Source organism: Diceros bicornis, chromosome 2 (genome assembly GCF_020826845.1).
Source record: "Diceros bicornis minor isolate mBicDic1 chromosome 2, mDicBic1.mat.cur, whole genome shotgun sequence".
Classification (NCBI taxonomy): Eukaryota; Metazoa; Chordata; class Mammalia; order Perissodactyla; family Rhinocerotidae; genus Diceros; species Diceros bicornis.
Window position 1 is genome coordinate 53,011,181 of NC_080741.1, and position 17,156 is coordinate 53,028,336.

Consider the following 17,156-nt stretch of genomic DNA (forward strand, 5'->3'; position numbering starts at 1 on the left):
TGCTGCACACAGGCCTCCTCAGGCCTGTGCCCACAGACAGCCAGGCCATTGCCCCCACAGGCCCCGGAAGAATCCCCTGTTCATTGTGGACCTGGTGCTGGACAGCTCGGGGGTGCACTACAGCACACCGCTGGAGCAGTTTGAGGCATCTCTGCTGAACCTCTTCGACAAGGGCATCCTGGCCACCCACGCGGTGCCCCAGCTGGAGAAGGTATAGCTGCAGCTGGAGGCCCAGGGCACCTGCTGACCTGGCTGCTAGTGGCTGCTGGAGCTGCAGCGTGCTGCCGGAGTGTTAGAGCAGTTCAGCTTTGTCGCGGGCCTCCCGTCTGGCTGGTAGTGTGCTCAGCCCTTTAATTCTTGAACAGCTCATTTAACCCTCAGCATAAGCTGAACTGGGAACCATTAAAATCCCTTTTGTAGTTAGACTTGGAGAAGTTTAGCCTAAGGTCACATAGCTGCTAAGTGTCAGACCTGTGATTGGAACCGGGCTCACTGGCCCACTCCTGCCACAGCCACGTCTGACCCAGGTCCCACCCTTTTGATCCCACCCAGCTCTCGTCCTCTCTCTTTGGCTAAGATGTGGCTGCAGACCCATCTCCACAGTTGGGACCCCTTGTCAAAAGTCCCCTCTGATGACCACAGCTGTGCACAGCCCACCCGTCTAGGCCCAAGAGCCTCTGTAACTCCAATTCCCTCTCGTCTCCCTTGCTGGTCAGTCAGAGCCATCAGGACCTGGTGGTCCCGTCTGCTCTTACTTGGCACTGGGCTGAGTCAGGCACAGGCAGAGGAAGATGTTGCCCCTTGGCAAGCCCTCACAGGGCTTCCAACCTTGTTTTAGTCCACAGGCGCCTCTAAGAAACACCGCAGCAGACCCTCTCTCCCACCCCCACCATGCTCTCTGTGCTTGGCCATACTGCCGCATACTCAGTCTTCGGATCACATCTCCAACCTCCCTGCCTGCCTGCCCCAAGGCTCATCCAGCTCTGTGCCTGTCCCCACTTTGCTCCACAGCTGGTGATGGAGGACATCTTTATCAGTGGCAACCCCCTGCTGGAGTCAGTGGGGCTTCATGAGCCGCTAGTGGAGGAGCTGCGGGCCGTCATTGCCAATGCTGTGCGCAAGGCCATGATCCCACTGCAGGCCTACGCCAAGGAGTACAGAAAGTACCTGGAGCTGCACAACAATGACATTGCCACCTTCCTCAAGTGCGTGTGTGCATCTAGGTGTGTCTGTGTGTCTGTGTGACCCGCGCCCACCCTCTCATCACCCTCTGCCCCTTGTGTGTATCTGCTGTCTGCAGAGCCTACCAGATGCAGTGCCCATTGGCTGAGGAGGTGAGGGAGGTGGTACTCACCCACCTACAGGAGAAGGAGATCCTGGACAGCTCACTGCCCAGCAGCATCATCATCGGGCCCTTCTACGTCAACGTCGACAACGTCAAGCAGAGCCTGTCCAAGAAGCGCAAGGCCCTGGCCACTTCCATGCTGGACATCCTGGCCAAGAATCTGCACAAGGAGGTGGACAATGTAAGTGCCCATCCACCCAGCCCCAATGACCCACATACCCTTGCATACATGGTGAACTCTCACAAGCAAGATGTCCCCAGGCAGAGTCAGGAGTGTCTGCCGATGCCCACGCCAATGGAAGGATCTGAAAGTAACCTTGCCTTGACTCTGCCTGTCTGTGGGGAGCTATCCCATATGGGAGGTCCCAGGAAGTGGGGTCTGCTACCTCTTCCCTTAGACTTGTAGAGACCTGGGCACCTCTCATGAAGGATACCCTGAGATGGATCATTTCACGGAGATGAGGATGTGCAAGTACAGGCCTCAGAAGTCCCATGTGTGTGTGTTGGCAAGCCGCAGGAGGCTGGGGAGGATGAAGTGCACTGGGTGACACCCTTGCCCCACAGCACAAGGCGTCAGTGCCCCAGTGAGCCGGCTGCAAGATGTGATGGGGTGGGGGCAGTTACCTGTTGGGAGACATTGGGGATCAAGAAGGAGGAGCAGGTCCCAGGGAAGGCAAGGGAGGAGCAAACAGCCTCCCCATCTCCCGCCTCCCACTGCCAGATCTGTGAGGAATTCCGCAGCATCAGTCGCAAGATCTACGAGAAGCCCAACAGCATCGAGGAGCTGGCTGAACTTCGCGAGTGGATGAAAGGCATCCCCGAGAAGCTGGTGGGGCTGCAGGTGATGCGGGCACATGGGGCATGGGGGGCGGGGTCCAGGATCCTGGTGGGGCTAGAGGTCAAGTGGGTACCTTGGGGGCAGGAGGCTGGGAGGCATGGGGCTATTTGTGGCCTGGGGGCTGGGCGATCAGGAGCCAGGAGGCTGGAAGTGAGGTAGATACACAGAAGACAGGTGGGGCTTGGGGGGTTATGAAGTGGGGTGCGTGGTGGAGGTTCAGATCTACGCTGTCTAGGAAGTCAGGAGGGCGGAAGCTATGGGTTGAGGACTGGAGGTTGGAGGTATGGTGGCTATGTCCTTTGGACCCCTGAGCCCGGTGCTGGGCTTGCACCCTGCGCCTCCTCCCCCATCCCAGGCCTCCCCTCTCTGGACGAGAGCAGCCTCTCCCTAGCACCCAATCACTTTGGAGAGCCTGGTCCACCCCCGGGCACAAGTGTGTTCTCATCACCACCTGTCCATGCAGGAGCGGATTGTGAAGGTCATGGATGACTACCAGGTCATGGATGAATTCTTTTACAACCTCAGCACGGATGACTTCAATGACAAGTGAGTGGGAGCTTGGTCCCCACCCCATGTGGGTGGTAGACAACAGAAGGTAGGGGAGGAGGTACTGAGCTGCAGTGGCTCTCAAATATCCCAACGGCCACAGGCTATGTGGTCACACCAGAAATGCCCTGCCAAGATGCCAGAGGCCATGGCTCTACACGGGTGAGGGCCAGGTGGCCAACTGGGCAGAAGGAAATCATTTGGGCCTCTTACTGCCCCGACCCTGTCTCCGTTCTCTATCCCTTCATCAGTCTGACACACACATATTCACTGGGGCCTAGGATCCCCTTGTTCATGGTTGGGGCCCTTTGGGGTCCTTGGGAGCACTGAGAGAAGGCAAAGCCCAGCCTGGTGGGCCGACCCTGGGGAGGAGCACTTGTCCCCACCCAGCTCAAGAGCCTCCTGGGAAATGGCCTCAGGTTGAGACTGCCTTACCAAGGCCCCCAGAGACCCCTTGCCCACCCTGCCTCACAGACTAGGGGGTACCTTCAGGACGTCAGGGCCTGGGAGAGGTTGGCACCGTCTCCTGGGATCCCTGCCCAGGATCCTCAAGGCATCCACTTTATAGGGCATCCTGGTGTTCAGGGTGGGCTTCCCCCGGCTTGGCATCCCTAGGCCAGCTGAATCTCTGAATCCCACAGAGCCCCCATGTCAGCGGGGCAAAGGGAGTTGGTCTGATATGAAGGAAGCTAGCCTGGTGGCCCTGGTTGGTCACCAAGGAAATGCAGGCTGGAGGCTGTCACTTTGCCTCATCTGAAGTGAGGCCTTTTGAGACCCTGGGGTTTAAGAGGGGAGCTCAGCATCACTCCTCTCATTTCTGATACCATTCCCCCTTTGCTCCATCACTGCACTGGTCACATTGGATCTGCATCTCCCTGGATGCTGACCACAGCTCCCAGACCACAGTCCCAGGGCAAGGACTGGCTCCTCTGCCAGGCAGGCGCACCTGGTGGTGGCAGTGGCTATCTCCCCGCTCACTTCTACTTCCCAGACCCACTTCTACAACCGTGGCTGGCTCCAGCTGCCACCTGGATTCCCCGCTTCTCCCCTTCCCTGCCTGGCCTGCCTACCCCCTGATTTCAGCTGTGATGTTCCTCCCAATCCCCCCTGCTCCATCCAGATGGGCTGCCAGCAGCTGGCCTTCTAAGATCCTCGGGCAGATGGAGATGGTGCGGCAGCAGCACCTCGAAGATGAGGAGAAGTTCCTCAAAATCCAGACCATGGACCAGAGCAACTTCCAGGAGAAGCTGGAAGGGCTGCAGGTGGGGCTAGGCTGAGGGCTCTGCCAGGACTCGCCCCATCACACACACACAGTTCTCCAGGGCTGGGCCTCACTTCTTGCATTCAGGAGGTGCTGTGTCAATGTTTGATAGATGAATTGGTGGATGAATGAAGGAATGGCTAAAAGAATGAACTGAAAGGCCAGAGGGGTGCCTGAGCAGCAAGCTCCAGAACAATTCAGGGTAGCAAAGAGCCCCAACTCTTCCATTGTGTCCTCTGTGCCCCAGTGGGCAATGGGTAGTGTTCAGGGCACTGGGTCTCCCTCTGACCTTACTATGTTACCATGGGGTGGTTGGCCTGCCTGTGATGGGACAGGAACCTGCTCACTCTAGGACAAGAAACTGCCCTCAGTGCTGGGAGATGTTGACGCCTTGGGGACTGTGGGCTCCCTGGGTATGTGTAGGGATGTGTGGGCGTGGTTGGGACCCCAGAGGCCTCTGACCCTTTCTCCTTGGCCCACAGCTGGTGGTCGCTGGCTTCTCCACCCATGTGGAGATTGCGCGAGCACACGAGATCGCCAACGAGGTCCGGCGGGTCAAGAAGCAGCTGAAGGACTGCCAGCAGCTGGCCATGCTCTACAACAACCGCGAGCGCATCTTCGGCTTGCCCATCACCAATGTAGGTCTCCTATGGGCATGCTGCCCCCAACCCCCGGGCTTGAGGAGGAGCCCATGGCATTTGCGACCACATCAGAACCTAGCTGCCAGGTGGCAGAGCCCTGGCATCTGGGGGGCAGGACTGAGCAGGCTGCAGAGAGGAGATAACCACCCCCCTGCTTCGTGGCTGGAACCAGGCAGGAGGCCTGAGGGTCAGTGTAGGCCTTGCTCCACCACTTAGTGCCCAGAGCCTGTGGAGGGCAAGAAGAAGGGAGGCCAGGCCCAAGTCCATGGGGACGGGATCAGGGACAGCAGCCAGGAGCAAGGAGGGGAAGAGGACCTCGCCCAAGAAGGAGCAGCATGGAGAGAGACTGGGAGCACCTGGGACAGCCATGGCTCTTCTGCCCTTGCAGTACGACAAGCTCTCCAGGATGGTGAAGGAGTTCCAGCCCTACCTGGACCTCTGGACCACAGCCTCTGACTGGCTGCGCTGGTCTGAGAGCTGGATGAATGACCCGCTGTCAGCCATCAACGCTGAGCAGCTGGAGAAAAATGTCATTGAGTCCTTCAAGACCATGCACAAGTGTGTGAAGCAGTTTAAGGATATCCCAGGTAGGCAGCCAAGCCAGTCCACCCCCTCCTTCCCAGCCTGTGCCGGCAGATTCTCACACCTTCCTGCCCTGCCCGGCAGCCTGCCAGGATGTGGCCTTAGACATCCGGGCCCGCATCGAGGAGTTCAAGCCGTACATCCCGCTGATCCAGGGGCTGCGCAACCCTGGCATGCGGAACCGGCACTGGGAGGTGCTGTCCAATGAGATCAACATTAATGTCAGGCCCAAGGCCAACCTGACCTTCGCCCGCTGCCTTGAGATGAACCTGCAGGACCATATCGAGAGCATCAGCAAGGTGGCCGAGGTGGCCGGCAAGGAGTATGCCATTGAGCAGGTGGGCAGCAACCAGCAGGCTCACCCTGCCCCACCCAGGCCCTGCCCAATGGCATGGGAGTATGATAGTACTGGGCCCCATCACCAGGGTCATTCACTAGGCCCAGGGGCTGAGGTGCATTCTATTAAGTGAGTTAATGATGGATATGAAGGGCTTGGTGCAGTGTCCACCATCCTTGTTGTTACTCAGTCTCAAGTTACTTCCTTCCCCGGGAAGGAGCTGTTAGCGCTACCTTCACTTAACAGCTCAGTAAATTAAGGCTCAGAGGGTTCAGCAACTGGTCAGGGTGACATAGTCAGTAAAGGCTAGAGCTGGGACCAGAGCTCCTAACCAGCACCTTAGCTGCCCCCCAACCTGCATGTACATGCATGTTGGACACGTGCAGCACATGTGTGAGAGTGAGTCGGCTTTGAATTCGGACAAGGACCCATGGGGAGTTTGTTGACCAGACAAGCTGAGAGTGTTTGCCGGAGGGGCCTGAGTGAAGTTCGTGGCCAGGCAAAGCCTACTCTTCCCTGCCCAGTGCTGGTCAGACAGCGTGTGGGCCAGCCCCTTCCCAGGACCCAGCCTGACTTGTCCCCACCCCAGGCACTGGACAAGATGGAGAAGGAGTGGTCAACCATCCTGTTCAACGTGCTGCCCTACAAGGAGACGGAGACCTACATCCTCAAGAGCCCAGACGAGGCCTCACAGCTGCTCGATGACCACATCGTCATGACCCAGAGCATGTCCTTCTCACCCTACAAGAAGCCCTTTGAGCAACGCATCAGCTCCTGGGAGAACAAGTTGAAGCTGACCCAGGTGGGACCTCCATGTCCTTCCTTATACCTCCTCCACCCCATGGTACCCTGCCCTACAGGTGGCTCTTTATGGTGTGTGTGTGGAACTCAAAGCAGTGAAGTGCCTTGCCCAAGTCTGCACAGCTCCTGGCCCTGACAGGCCCCTCATTCAGAGAAGGGCGACTAGAATGCTGCTCTCCATCCCTGAGGCTGCTGGAGGAGGCAATTCAGGATGTGAGGTGGGGCCAGTGTTTGGTCCAAGGCTGTGGCTGAGGAGGGGTATGAGAGCTGCCTGCAGACCTCTAAAGGGATGCCTGGTCTTGGAACAACTAGGACCTCCAGTCTTGGAACTTTCTGGGCTAGATACCACAAGACCCTGAGACTGCTCACTGCCCTCTCCAGCTCTTCCCTGAGACTCCCATTCCCGACTCATTTGGAGCTGGCTCGGGATGAGGGGACCAGGACCCTGGGGACTGCACCTCCTTAGGGCTCTCAAGGCTAGAGGCAGAAGCTGTCTTCAGAACCGTGGAGGACTGTCCTGGGGTCAGTCCTACTGATGTGATTCTGACAGCCCTTTCCCTGGGGGCTTCCTGGGAGCTGTTCAGAAACCTCTAGTGAACGCCAGAAGCCAAGTGAGGAGGGCTTGTCTAAATGCTCCTTGGATCACCCAGAGATGCTTGAGCTGGTCAGCATTATCCCTGGGTCTCCCTTCTTTGCTCACACTGTCCCCTCCACCTGGAGTTCCATCTCCATCTTCCACCTCCTCCAAGGCTCAGCATCAAGCAGCCCATACTGATTCTCCCACACCTGCCTACAAGGTATTCCCATCAAGGCCTCTTGCAGAGCCCATCACACATGCCGGGCCTGTGGTGATTCAGAGGCAGAACTGGCCATTTAGTGGGCTGTGGGCTCCTCAAGGGCAGGGACCACGTCCTGTTTCCCTCTGTTTCTCCTGCTGCGCACATGGGCCTGGCACAGAGCTGGCCATAGCACACGTCTCATGAGGAAGAGAATGAATGAATGAATGAGTTTGCATTGATAGGAAAAGACAAGAGAGAAATTCTGAAAGGGGAATTTGGAGGCAGAAGGGGAAAGTGGCTTGTTTTAAAGATGTCTCACTCTTGGACTGATGTTTCAGAGAGAATTTTAGAGACCTCAAGCTCGAGTCCCAATAAACCTCAGAGAATCTTGAGGTCCATAGACCCGAAAGTCTTCCCAGGCAAGGAGGCTGGTTTGGTCTTCCATGCAGTGAGGTTCTTTCCTCTGTTACTTCAGGGTTTGCTGGTTTGGGTGTGGTTCTCTCTTAGGGAAGAGCAGCTCCCCCAGCTCTACTGGAGGCTCAAGCATCCTGTGGGGTACTTGGGATTTCTCTGGAGGGCAGGCATCCATGCAATTTCTTTGTTCTCTGGAGTACTATGGCTGACAGTACCATCTGGAAATTGCCCCATGGATACTGGCTCTGGTGCCCAGTGTTCTTCCCAGCACTCTGGTGGGGTGAAATGTCCAGATAGTGGGGGACAGAACCCAACAGGACCCAACTTAGACAAGTCCATGCCTTGCCCAGGAGGTACTGGAGGAGTGGCTGAACTGTCAGCGATCCTGGCTTTACCTGGAGCCCATCTTCAGCTCTGAGGACATCAACTGGCAGTTGCCCGTGGAGAGCAAGCGCTACCAGACAATGGAGCGGATCTGGAGGAAGATCATGAAGAACGCCTATGATAACCGGGAGGCGAGCTCACATGGGGATGGGAGGGGACAGCTGGGACCAGTGAGGGCCCTGGTCACATTGTTGGGAGCCTCCTGGTTTCTTCTCTCCCTGAACAAGAAAGACTGGAGGACAAGTCCAAGGCTTTGGTCTTGGCCTATGTCCCCCTGAGTGGGCTCCCCAGTCTTGAGAGATGCTCCTCAGAAATACAACAGTTGATGGTTTTCCCCTTGGAGATTTATAGTCCACATTGGCCTTATTTTAAAGGCCCTGACAAGTTCTGCAGCAAATCTAACTCCTTGGCTTGGCTTAACCCTAATTTTTTTGACCATCGACTTTTTTCTGTAGGACTGACAGGGGTGATGGATGCAGCCCCTGGCTCAGGGCCATTTTCCTGCCCCTCTTCCTTCCCAAGCCCCACTGAGGGTCTCTGGTTGGTGTGGGTGCCCTCTGAGCCCACCTTGCTGCTTCCCAGTTGGACTGTAATCACTTCCTATTTCTCCCTGGCCTGGGCCGTGCAGGTGATCAATGTGTGTTCTGACCAGAGGCTGCTGGACAGCCTGCGGAACTGCAACAAGCTGCTGGATATGGTGCAGAAGGGCCTCAGCGAGTACTTGGAGACCAAGCGGAGTGCCTTCCCCAGGTGGGCACCTCTTGGCCCGTGCCCACTCTGTCAGTGCCTGCCCACGAGGCTGGCTTGTCGAGTGCCCCGCCAGGCTGGGGTGCAGGGGTGTCAGTAGTACTAGGGCAGCTGGGACCCAGGGACTTCCTGGCCCCCTCCCTCACCCCTGTTCCCCGGGCAGATTCTACTTCCTGTCAGACGATGAACTACTCGAGATCTTGTCCCAGACGAAGGACCCCATGGCCGTGCAGCCCCACCTGCGCAAGTGCTTCGAGAACATCGCCCGGGTGGGTAACTGGGCCAGGGGCTCAGGGCCAGAAGCACTGGGGCACCTTCCCAGGGAGGGCGGCTCTTCTTTTGCCCCAAGTCCTTTTAGCAGGAAATGAGGTGGCAAGTGAGATTCCTGGTCCTTGGAAACATACCTAGGGCCTGTGGGAGGAAGGTCAGCTACAGAACCCCCAGCTGAGGGGAGCTCATCCAGGGGAGCCCTGTCCCCCCAATACATAGAGGTGCTGACTAGGTTGAGAAACCCATGAGGCCAGAGGCTCCTGACTCTCCTCGTCCTCATCTTCATCTAAAGGGAAGCTACACAGGCCTGGGCAGGAAGGGGCACACAGGGAAGTCTTAGCCTCCTTCCCCAAGTAGGCTGGGCTGCAGCTGGGGACAGGGCTGACCCATCTACCCGCATGCAGTCAGAGAAGGCCCAGCCAAGATAGATGCTGGGAGAGCCAGCCCCCCAGGTCCCTAAGGCAGAGCTCTTTTCCGAAGGTGGAGGGCACAGGCGGGGTCAGCCCTGGGGCTGTGGTGCACGGGGCCTCTGGGCACACCCGGGGTAACCCCCACTCTGGTTCTGCCCCTGTCTCAGCTGCTGTTCCAGGAGGACCTGGAGATCACACATATGTACTCAGCAGAGGGTGAGGAGGTGCAGTTGTCCTTCTCCATCTACCCGTCCAGCAGTGTGGAGGACTGGCTGCGGGAGGTGGAACACAGCATGAAGGCCAGTATGCGGGACATCATTGAGAGGGCCATCAAGGCCTACCCTACGGTGAGCCATGCCTCCCAGCCCAGCACAGCCTTTGCACCTGGGCGTCCTTCTCTTTGCTCCTTTCTCAGTGCCTCTCTGCTCCAACACTGTGGCTGGGCTGCCTGTCTGCCTCATCCTCAAGCTACAGCCTTGACTGCTGCTGCTCTCAGTCAGCCAAGGGGCTCTGGGGACAGGGGGTCCTTGAGGGCCACTCAGGGAGGAATCTGAAAATATGCCACAGAAAATGAGACTTGCTCCTAACAATAATCAGCCGCTATTGTTCTGTGTCAATCACTCACTGAGTATCAGGCCCCGGGCTGGACCTCACCCACGTTACCTCTCTTAGCCCCACAGTCAGCAGCTGGTCTACCAAGTCAGGTCAGAGACATTTTTTTCCCAAAGTCATGTGATTCATGGGCAGCAGGCACAGGATTTGAACCCAGGACTGCGTGTTCCCTGATCCTGGGCTCCCACCCCTCTGCTTCAAGGTCTCCTTTGCTGAGGAGGTGATGACTCTGCTCACCCCTGAGAGGCCCACAACTTAATGACTTCTTTCCTTTTGAGGTGGGATTAACAACTAGAGCCCGGAGTTTAAAAGGCCAAAGCACAGATGACATTTAACGGAAAAAGCAGGTATAGGGTTGGGGCTGGCAGCTGCCTGGGTCAGCCCTGCCTGTGTTATCTTCCCAGATGCCCAGGACCCAGTGGGTTCTGAACTGGCCTGGCCAGGTGACCATCGCTGGGTGCCAGACCTACTGGACCATGGAAGTGGCAGAGGCCCTGGAAGCCAGCAACCTCAGTAGCCGGCTGTTCCCCCAGCTCACCCAGCAAGTGAGAGTTAAGAGGGTCACCATCTGCTCCCCCCCACACACCCTGCACCCCAGGAGAGCCCAGTACTTCCAGGAGCTTTTTCCTGTATTGGTCCTGGAAGAGACCTGGGGTTGGATCCAAACAGCATAAGGTCAGACAGCCCTGAAATGAATGTCTCCCAACCAGCCACCAGCTGGAGGGACCAGGGTTCTGAGGAGAGCTCTGAGGCCAGGCAAGTGCCCCTCTCTTGATGGTCAGGAGGGAGCCACATACCTGGGGCCCTCCTGCACTGTCCTGCAGGCTATCCTTGCTCTGCGTCCTGGCTCCTCACCACATTCCTTCCTCGAGCTCCTCACTGGGCTGCACCACCTGCCCTTGAAGGCTTGGATGGCACCATACACTACAGGGAGGCACATGCCATGCACGTGCCTCCGTTTTTCGTTATTTACCTGCCAGACCTCTCATGTGACCAATGCCCTGCCTGGCCTTCCCCTGTGTCATTTCTGGGCCCTTCCCATCCCAGCCCATCAGAAGTCTCAGTATAGAGGGTTTGTACTGGCAGAAGCCCTCCTTCTGGGCAAGGGAAGGAGAGCCTACCCACAGAGTGGCCGTGCCTGACAGTGTCCCCCACTCCTATAGCTCAGTGACCTGGTAGCCCTGGTGCGGGGGAAGCTGTCTTGCATGCACCGGGCCGTGCTGTCAGCGCTAATCGTCATTGAGGTCCACGCCAAGGATGTAGTGAGCAAGCTGATCCAGGAGAACGTGGTTAGCGTGAATGACTTCGAGTGGATCTCACAGCTGAGGTGAGGAGGATGGGGCCCTGGCCCAGGCTCCCCTAGGGCCAGAGCAGTGGTAGGAGGAACCAAGGGAGGGTGGAGAGTCAATCAACAATAGGCTGGTCCCTGCTCTCGAGGCTCTAGGACAAGATGGGCAGGGGTGCCTGATGCCCTCATTCCCCAGAAGAACTGCCTCTGCTCAACCACATACCCTGCCTGGTGGCCCGTGGTCCCCATTGCCCAGGAACACATCTTGCAATGCCAGGTACTACTGGACGAATAACAACCTGTACATCCGGGCCGTGAATGCCGAGTTCATCTATGGCTACGAGTACCTAGGCAACAGCGGGAGGCTGGTGATCACACCCCTCACCGACAGGTGAGGGTCCTTCGCCTGCATGCTCCTCCACATTGGGATCCTTTCTCCAGCTCTGGCCGGCCCAGGAGTCTGGGTATCACAAGGTGCAGTCAGTCTATGATGAGCCGGGCCATCAAAGCAGTACAGGGTTAGGAGCATGGGCTTCAGGTCCAAAACTGGCTCTGCCCATCACAGGCTGAGCGACCTTGGGTAGGTGACTCAACCCCTCTGTGCCTCAGTTTCCTCTGCAGCCTCCTCAGGGTGGTTATGAGAATTTCATGAACTAATGTGTAAAGCTCTTACCACATGTGTGGCACTCAGTAAGCATCTAATGGTGTGAGCTTTACTATTTTCATCAGTCAGAGCTCCTTTCAACGTGCCAGAGGAATTGATCTTGAGAGAAATAAAGGGCGAGTCCCTTTATAAAGTGAACAGTTCTCTTCTAAAGCAATCAATCGTTTCCTCTGGCCACCTGTATTTAGTAGCAGCTGGATTTTCAAGTTGGGTTTTGAGTAAGGGAAATGAAATGTGGCGACAGGTTGGCCATCCCAGCAGGACCCCGAGCAAGGAAGGCTCTGCAGGGCCACGGGGTGGGGTGGGGGGAGCACTGGGCAGGTGGCCAAGGGCTGCAATCCTGACCCCAGCAGCCGGGGCTGGGCATACTTGGGGCCCTGAGAGGAGGGGGAGGCAAGAGCCACCTGTCCACGGGGCCCAAGAGGGGATGCTCTCTCTCCCTGTGTCTGTGGGAATCCTGAGGAAGGTGCGTGGCCCGTGCCCACCACCTCTCACTCCTGCAGGTGCTACCTGACCCTGACTGGGGCCCTGCACCTCAAGTTTGGGGGCGCCCCAGCTGGCCCAGCCGGCACAGGCAAAACTGAGACCACCAAAGACCTGGGTAAAGCCTTGGCCATCCAGACAGTTGTGTTTAACTGCTCTGACCAGCTCGACTTCATGGCCATGGGCAAGTTCTTCAAGGGCCTGGCCAGGTGAGGCTGGGCATGAGGGTGGCTTAGGACAGGGCAAGAAGGCTGAACTCTCCTAGCACACTGCCCGAGAGGAGCCTCACAAGATGGTGGAGGGGATGAGATGAGATAACAGGAGTCAAAGGCTTGGCCTCTGGTGGGCAGGGGGGTGGGGTGGTGGGCAGTGGGATTGTGGCTGAGCTGATAGAGATCACCACTGAGGGCTTCCTCCCCAGCAGAGTCAGAGGGGGCCATTGGAGGTGCCAAGTGGGCTCTGAACTCGTCTCCCCCCCAACTGTCTCACCTCATTTAGTTCTGGGGCCTGGGCCTGCTTTGATGAGTTCAATCGCATCGATATCGAGGTGCTGTCTGTGGTGGCACAGCAAATCACCACCATCCAGAAGGCGCAGCAACAGCGGGTGAGCCTCTGGGGGTGCCACGCCCTCCACACCGCCCCCAAGTCACCACCTCATCACTTCAACTATACCCACCACACCCATGCCGCCAAGTGACTCCCCACACTGGTGGGGTGAGAAGCCAGGCACTCAGGTCTGCCCTGAGCCCAGCCCCTCTCATCTCACAGGGGACTGGGCACTATCCCCCTCCCTCCTTGCAGAGCTGTCCTTGGGGGGCTTTTGTAGCCAGTCGGGGAGCCTCACATACTTATCCTGCTCTGGGGCAGCTTCCAGGCCAAGCCGCAGTGGATGAAGGGGTCCCTCTCCACATCCTGACCCTTATGGAAAGCTTCAGCCATTTGTCCTTCCTCTAGCCTTATTCAGAGTGGCCAGAGGTCTTCTTCTGGGGACAAGAGCTGGGCGGCTGACAGGTGCCCCAACCCCACCCCAGTAGGCCCTGGGTCCTCGTCAGAGCTGAGCTTGCCCAAGTCCGGGGAGAATCAGTGTCAGGAATTGAGGGTAGAAGGAGTGGGACGCAAGGGGTTTGTGAAGACCTCAGGGAGCCAGGACCTGGGAGGCCACAAGTAGCCACTGGGATTGGAGGTCCTAGGCCAGATACTGAGAGAGGAGCCAACCCATGGGCAGGGGTTCAGTCTGGGCTGATCAGCTATAGCTAGGACAACGGGGGATGAGGGGCCCATACAGGGAGGGGCAGGTGAGTCAGCCCCTTCCCCGCAGGTGGAACGCTTCATGTTTGAGGGGGTCGAGATCCCACTCGTGCCATCCTGTGCTGTGTTTATCACCATGAACCCAGGATACGCTGGCCGCACTGAACTGCCCGATAACCTGAAGGTGAGTTCAGGCCCAGGGAGAAGCAGGGCACTGGGAAGCACCGGAGCTGTGGCCTGGGCTCAGAGTTGATAGAGCAAGGACACACAGTCCTTGTGCAAAGACACACAGCTGCTGGACATCCGGGACTGTGATTCCTTATGGCAGCCCTTCTGTCCAGGGGTCCTGAGGCCCACCCCAGCCATGGAGAGGAGGCCCCAGGCTTGTCCTCAGGGCTTGGGAGAAGTCAGGGGACAGGTTCAGGTCAACACAAAGGACTGGTTTCTAATGAGTTGAGTGGTGCAGCATGCGTGCTACAGAGGGGAATCCAAGCATCGGTGGGGGATGAGGGCAGCGAAGCTGCCTTCTGAGGACCAGACAGTCCAGAGAGTGGGTGGTGCTCTGGGAGGGGAGGTCTGCTTCTCTGTTCACACGTGCACCATGTGTCCCAGGCTCTCTTCCGGCCCGTGGCCATGATGGTTCCCGATTATGCCATGATCGCTGAGATCTCCCTCTACTCCTTTGGCTTCAACGAGGCCAATGTGCTGGCCAAGAAGATCACAACGACCTTCAAGCTGTCCTCTGAGCAGCTCAGCTCCCAGGTGAGGCCCAGTCCCGACCCGATTCCGGGGTCTGAGAGCCACTGCCTGCCCCCAGCAACCCTATGAGATAGGAATTACATCCCATTTCTCAGCTGAGGACAGTGAGGTCCTAAGCAGCTAAGAGCCTGGCCAGGCTCATGTAGTACACAGGGGAGCTGGTGCAGGAGCCAGGAACAGATGCCACCTGGGCTAGTTCAGGTGCAAGGGGAGGTCAACCATTAGGAGACCAAGAGCCACAAACCCCAGGGCTGGGGAGCAAGTGGACCCGGGTCTCTTGGGACCAGAGCAGGACAGCTAGTACCCCCCACCCGACCCTCCCAACACCGTGGGCCCTCTGCTGAGCGTGCTGTGCCCAGGTTCCAGGGCAGATGCTGTTGGTCCAGGCGTCAGCACTGGTGGATGAACTTTCCTGTTGGCTCCATTCTCAGGCAGGCTCCCCCTTTGCAGTGGCAGAGATGAGCCCCAGCTCTGGGCTTACATGCTAACAGCTTAGTTTCTCTTTCCTAATAGTTCCAGAAAAAGTCCTTGGTGTCAACCTAATGGGCCCTCTCTTGGTGACCTGCCCATGCATGAACACCAGTCACTGTGGCCAGGGGGAACCATGCTGCCTTTGGGCAGGTGGGGCCCCCCAAAACCCATGGGCTGGAGGAGATGCAATCTGTTGCTGGGAAAAACCCTGGATGCCAGCACCTCCACACACCCTTCTTTCTAACCATCCACTTTCAAAAATGCTCCCCCCACCAGAGCAACTATTCCCACATGGTTCTGGAAATGCACTTAACCCTTCCCAAGTGGCAATGACCCAAAATCAAGCCCAGTCTCTTCATCCAGCTCCAAGTTCAAGATTTCTGGAGAATGTGCTGTTCTGGGGGTCAGGTCCAGATGTAGCTCTCATGGTCTGGGTACCATGAGAAATTTAACTATTTCCAACACACCTGCTATATAATGGAGAGAAACAGAACCAGCAGCAAAAGTGAGAAAAGCCACAGTGGTGTGGCCGAAAGGGTGGGTCTGGAGAGACGTCACGAGAGAATGTTAGAGGGAAGCTCAAAGGCCATTGAGGCCAACTCGTTTGTGGCACAGATGGGAAACTCCTTCATTCACTTTTTGAACAAAACTCGAGTGCCTCCCTGCCCTTGGCGCCATGACGGGACTGCAGGGATTTAACCGTGACCAAGGCAGAGTCCTCGCCCTCAGGGCCAAGAGTCAAGCAGGGGATGCAAAATAAGTAACCTGGTAAAGGGAGAGGGCCATTGGGATGGTGAAGTGGAGGGTGCCAGAGGAGCCCAAAGGAGGGCACCCAGCCCAGGCTGGGGCATGCAGGTGGTCGCAGACGGCCTCCAGGGGAAGTGACATTTCAGCTGCAAGTTGGGCGATGGGCCAGGTACCAGGTGGGAGGTAGAGTGTTCCACGCAGAAGCCCTGAGAGGGACAGTGCCCTCCCACTCTCCTCCTGTACGGTGGTGACAGGATCACTATGACTTTGGGATGAGAGCTGTGAAGACTGTGATCTCGGCTGCTGGGAACCTCAAGCGAGAAAACCCCAGCATGAATGAGGTGAGCTCCATCCAGAAGGGTGCCCAGGGAGCGGGGGTCCAGGAGGGCTCCCGAGCAGCTGGAGGGGCATCTGGCCAAGACCACCCTGAAGGCTCCACCACCCTCTGCTACAGGAGCTGATCTGCCTCCGGGCCATCCGCGACGTGAACGTGCCCAAGTTCCTTCAGGAAGACCTCAAGCTCTTTTCTGGGATTGTATCCGACCTGTTCCCCACCATCAGGGAGGAGGAGACTGACTATGGCATCCTGGACAAGGCCATCCGCAGGGCCTGCGAGAAGAACAACCTCAAGGACGTGGCCGGTAAGCCCCTGGCCCCTGCCCCTGCAGTCCTGTGGGTGTTAGAGGAGGGGCTGGCTCCAGCCACTCTATCCCCAGGGCAGGGGAATAGAGACAGGGCAGTCCAGTCTCAGGATCCCTGACACCTGGCCAAGTGTGCTGCAGGGTGAGGCTCTCTGCCAAGCAGACCACGGGGTGAGCAGGTGCCCCAGCCCTGTCTCCACTGGAATGCTTCAGGTGATGGGTGTCTAGAAAAAACTGTTTCTCCTTCACTCTCCCACCCACAGCACTTCTGACATCAGATGTGTGGGGTTTTTCCTACACTGACCAATTCTCCGACCAGCTGAGTGTCCTGAAATTCAATTCAATTCTAACACTAATTGGGGTTAGTACAAACCCCACAGATTAAGAGCTCTGTCCCACAAGACTACCCCCACTTCATATGCCAGTTGTAAGTAGTGGGTCTCCAGGTTACCCACAACTTCTGTCCAACTTGGCTACAGAGGTTCCCATGACCCCCTCCTCAGGTTCCCATTACCTCTCCTCAGGTTTGATCATTTGCTAGAACAACTCATAGAACTCAGGGAAACACTTACATTTTCTTGTTGTTAGTACCATCAGTTGGATTCCAACTCCTAGCGACCCTGTGTACAGCAGAGCGGAACCCTGCCCAGTCTTTTTGTTCCATCCTATCACCTTCTAGTGCTATATCAAACAATACTCTGCTGCTATTCATAGGATTTTCATGGCCAATTTTTTTGGAAGTGGGTGGCCAAGTCCTTTTTCCTAGCATGTCTTAGCCTGGAAGCTCCAATGAAACCTGTCCACCATGGGTGACCCTGCTGGTATTTGAAATACCAGTGGCATAGCTTTCAGCATCACAGCAACATGCAGCCACCACGGTATGACAAC

At 57.2% G+C, this 17,156-nt stretch overlaps 1 protein-coding gene across 9 annotated transcripts in view; it reads left to right on the forward strand.

Annotated features, from left to right (window-relative positions):
• DNAH1 (dynein axonemal heavy chain 1) overlaps positions 1-17,156 on the forward strand; it is a 73,751-nt gene that overhangs the window by 24,420 nt on the left and 32,175 nt on the right. For 8 of the 9 annotated variants that reach the window (XM_058560332.1, XM_058560351.1, XM_058560389.1 and 5 more), the window contains 23 exons: positions 61-211; positions 1,012-1,205; positions 1,301-1,526; positions 2,067-2,186; positions 2,647-2,729; positions 3,850-3,991; positions 4,473-4,628; positions 5,020-5,218; positions 5,298-5,551; positions 6,140-6,352; positions 7,895-8,059; positions 8,557-8,678; positions 8,839-8,944; positions 9,523-9,702; positions 10,372-10,512; positions 11,131-11,294; positions 11,533-11,646; positions 12,423-12,611; positions 12,901-13,006; positions 13,721-13,834; positions 14,263-14,412; positions 15,882-15,968; positions 16,082-16,268. In XM_058560332.1, the coding sequence (XP_058416315.1) occupies positions 61-211; positions 1,012-1,205; positions 1,301-1,526; positions 2,067-2,186; positions 2,647-2,729; positions 3,850-3,991; positions 4,473-4,628; positions 5,020-5,218; positions 5,298-5,551; positions 6,140-6,352; positions 7,895-8,059; positions 8,557-8,678; positions 8,839-8,944; positions 9,523-9,702; positions 10,372-10,512; positions 11,131-11,294; positions 11,533-11,646; positions 12,423-12,611; positions 12,901-13,006; positions 13,721-13,834; positions 14,263-14,412; positions 15,882-15,968; positions 16,082-16,268 (3,563 nt within the window). The remainder of the gene's footprint in view (positions 1-60; positions 212-1,011; positions 1,206-1,300; positions 1,527-2,066; positions 2,187-2,646; positions 2,730-3,849; positions 3,992-4,472; positions 4,629-5,019; positions 5,219-5,297; positions 5,552-6,139; positions 6,353-7,894; positions 8,060-8,556; positions 8,679-8,838; positions 8,945-9,522; positions 9,703-10,371; positions 10,513-11,130; positions 11,295-11,532; positions 11,647-12,422; positions 12,612-12,900; positions 13,007-13,720; positions 13,835-14,262; positions 14,413-15,881; positions 15,969-16,081; positions 16,269-17,156) is intronic. The other variant, XM_058560341.1, reaches the window with a different exon arrangement.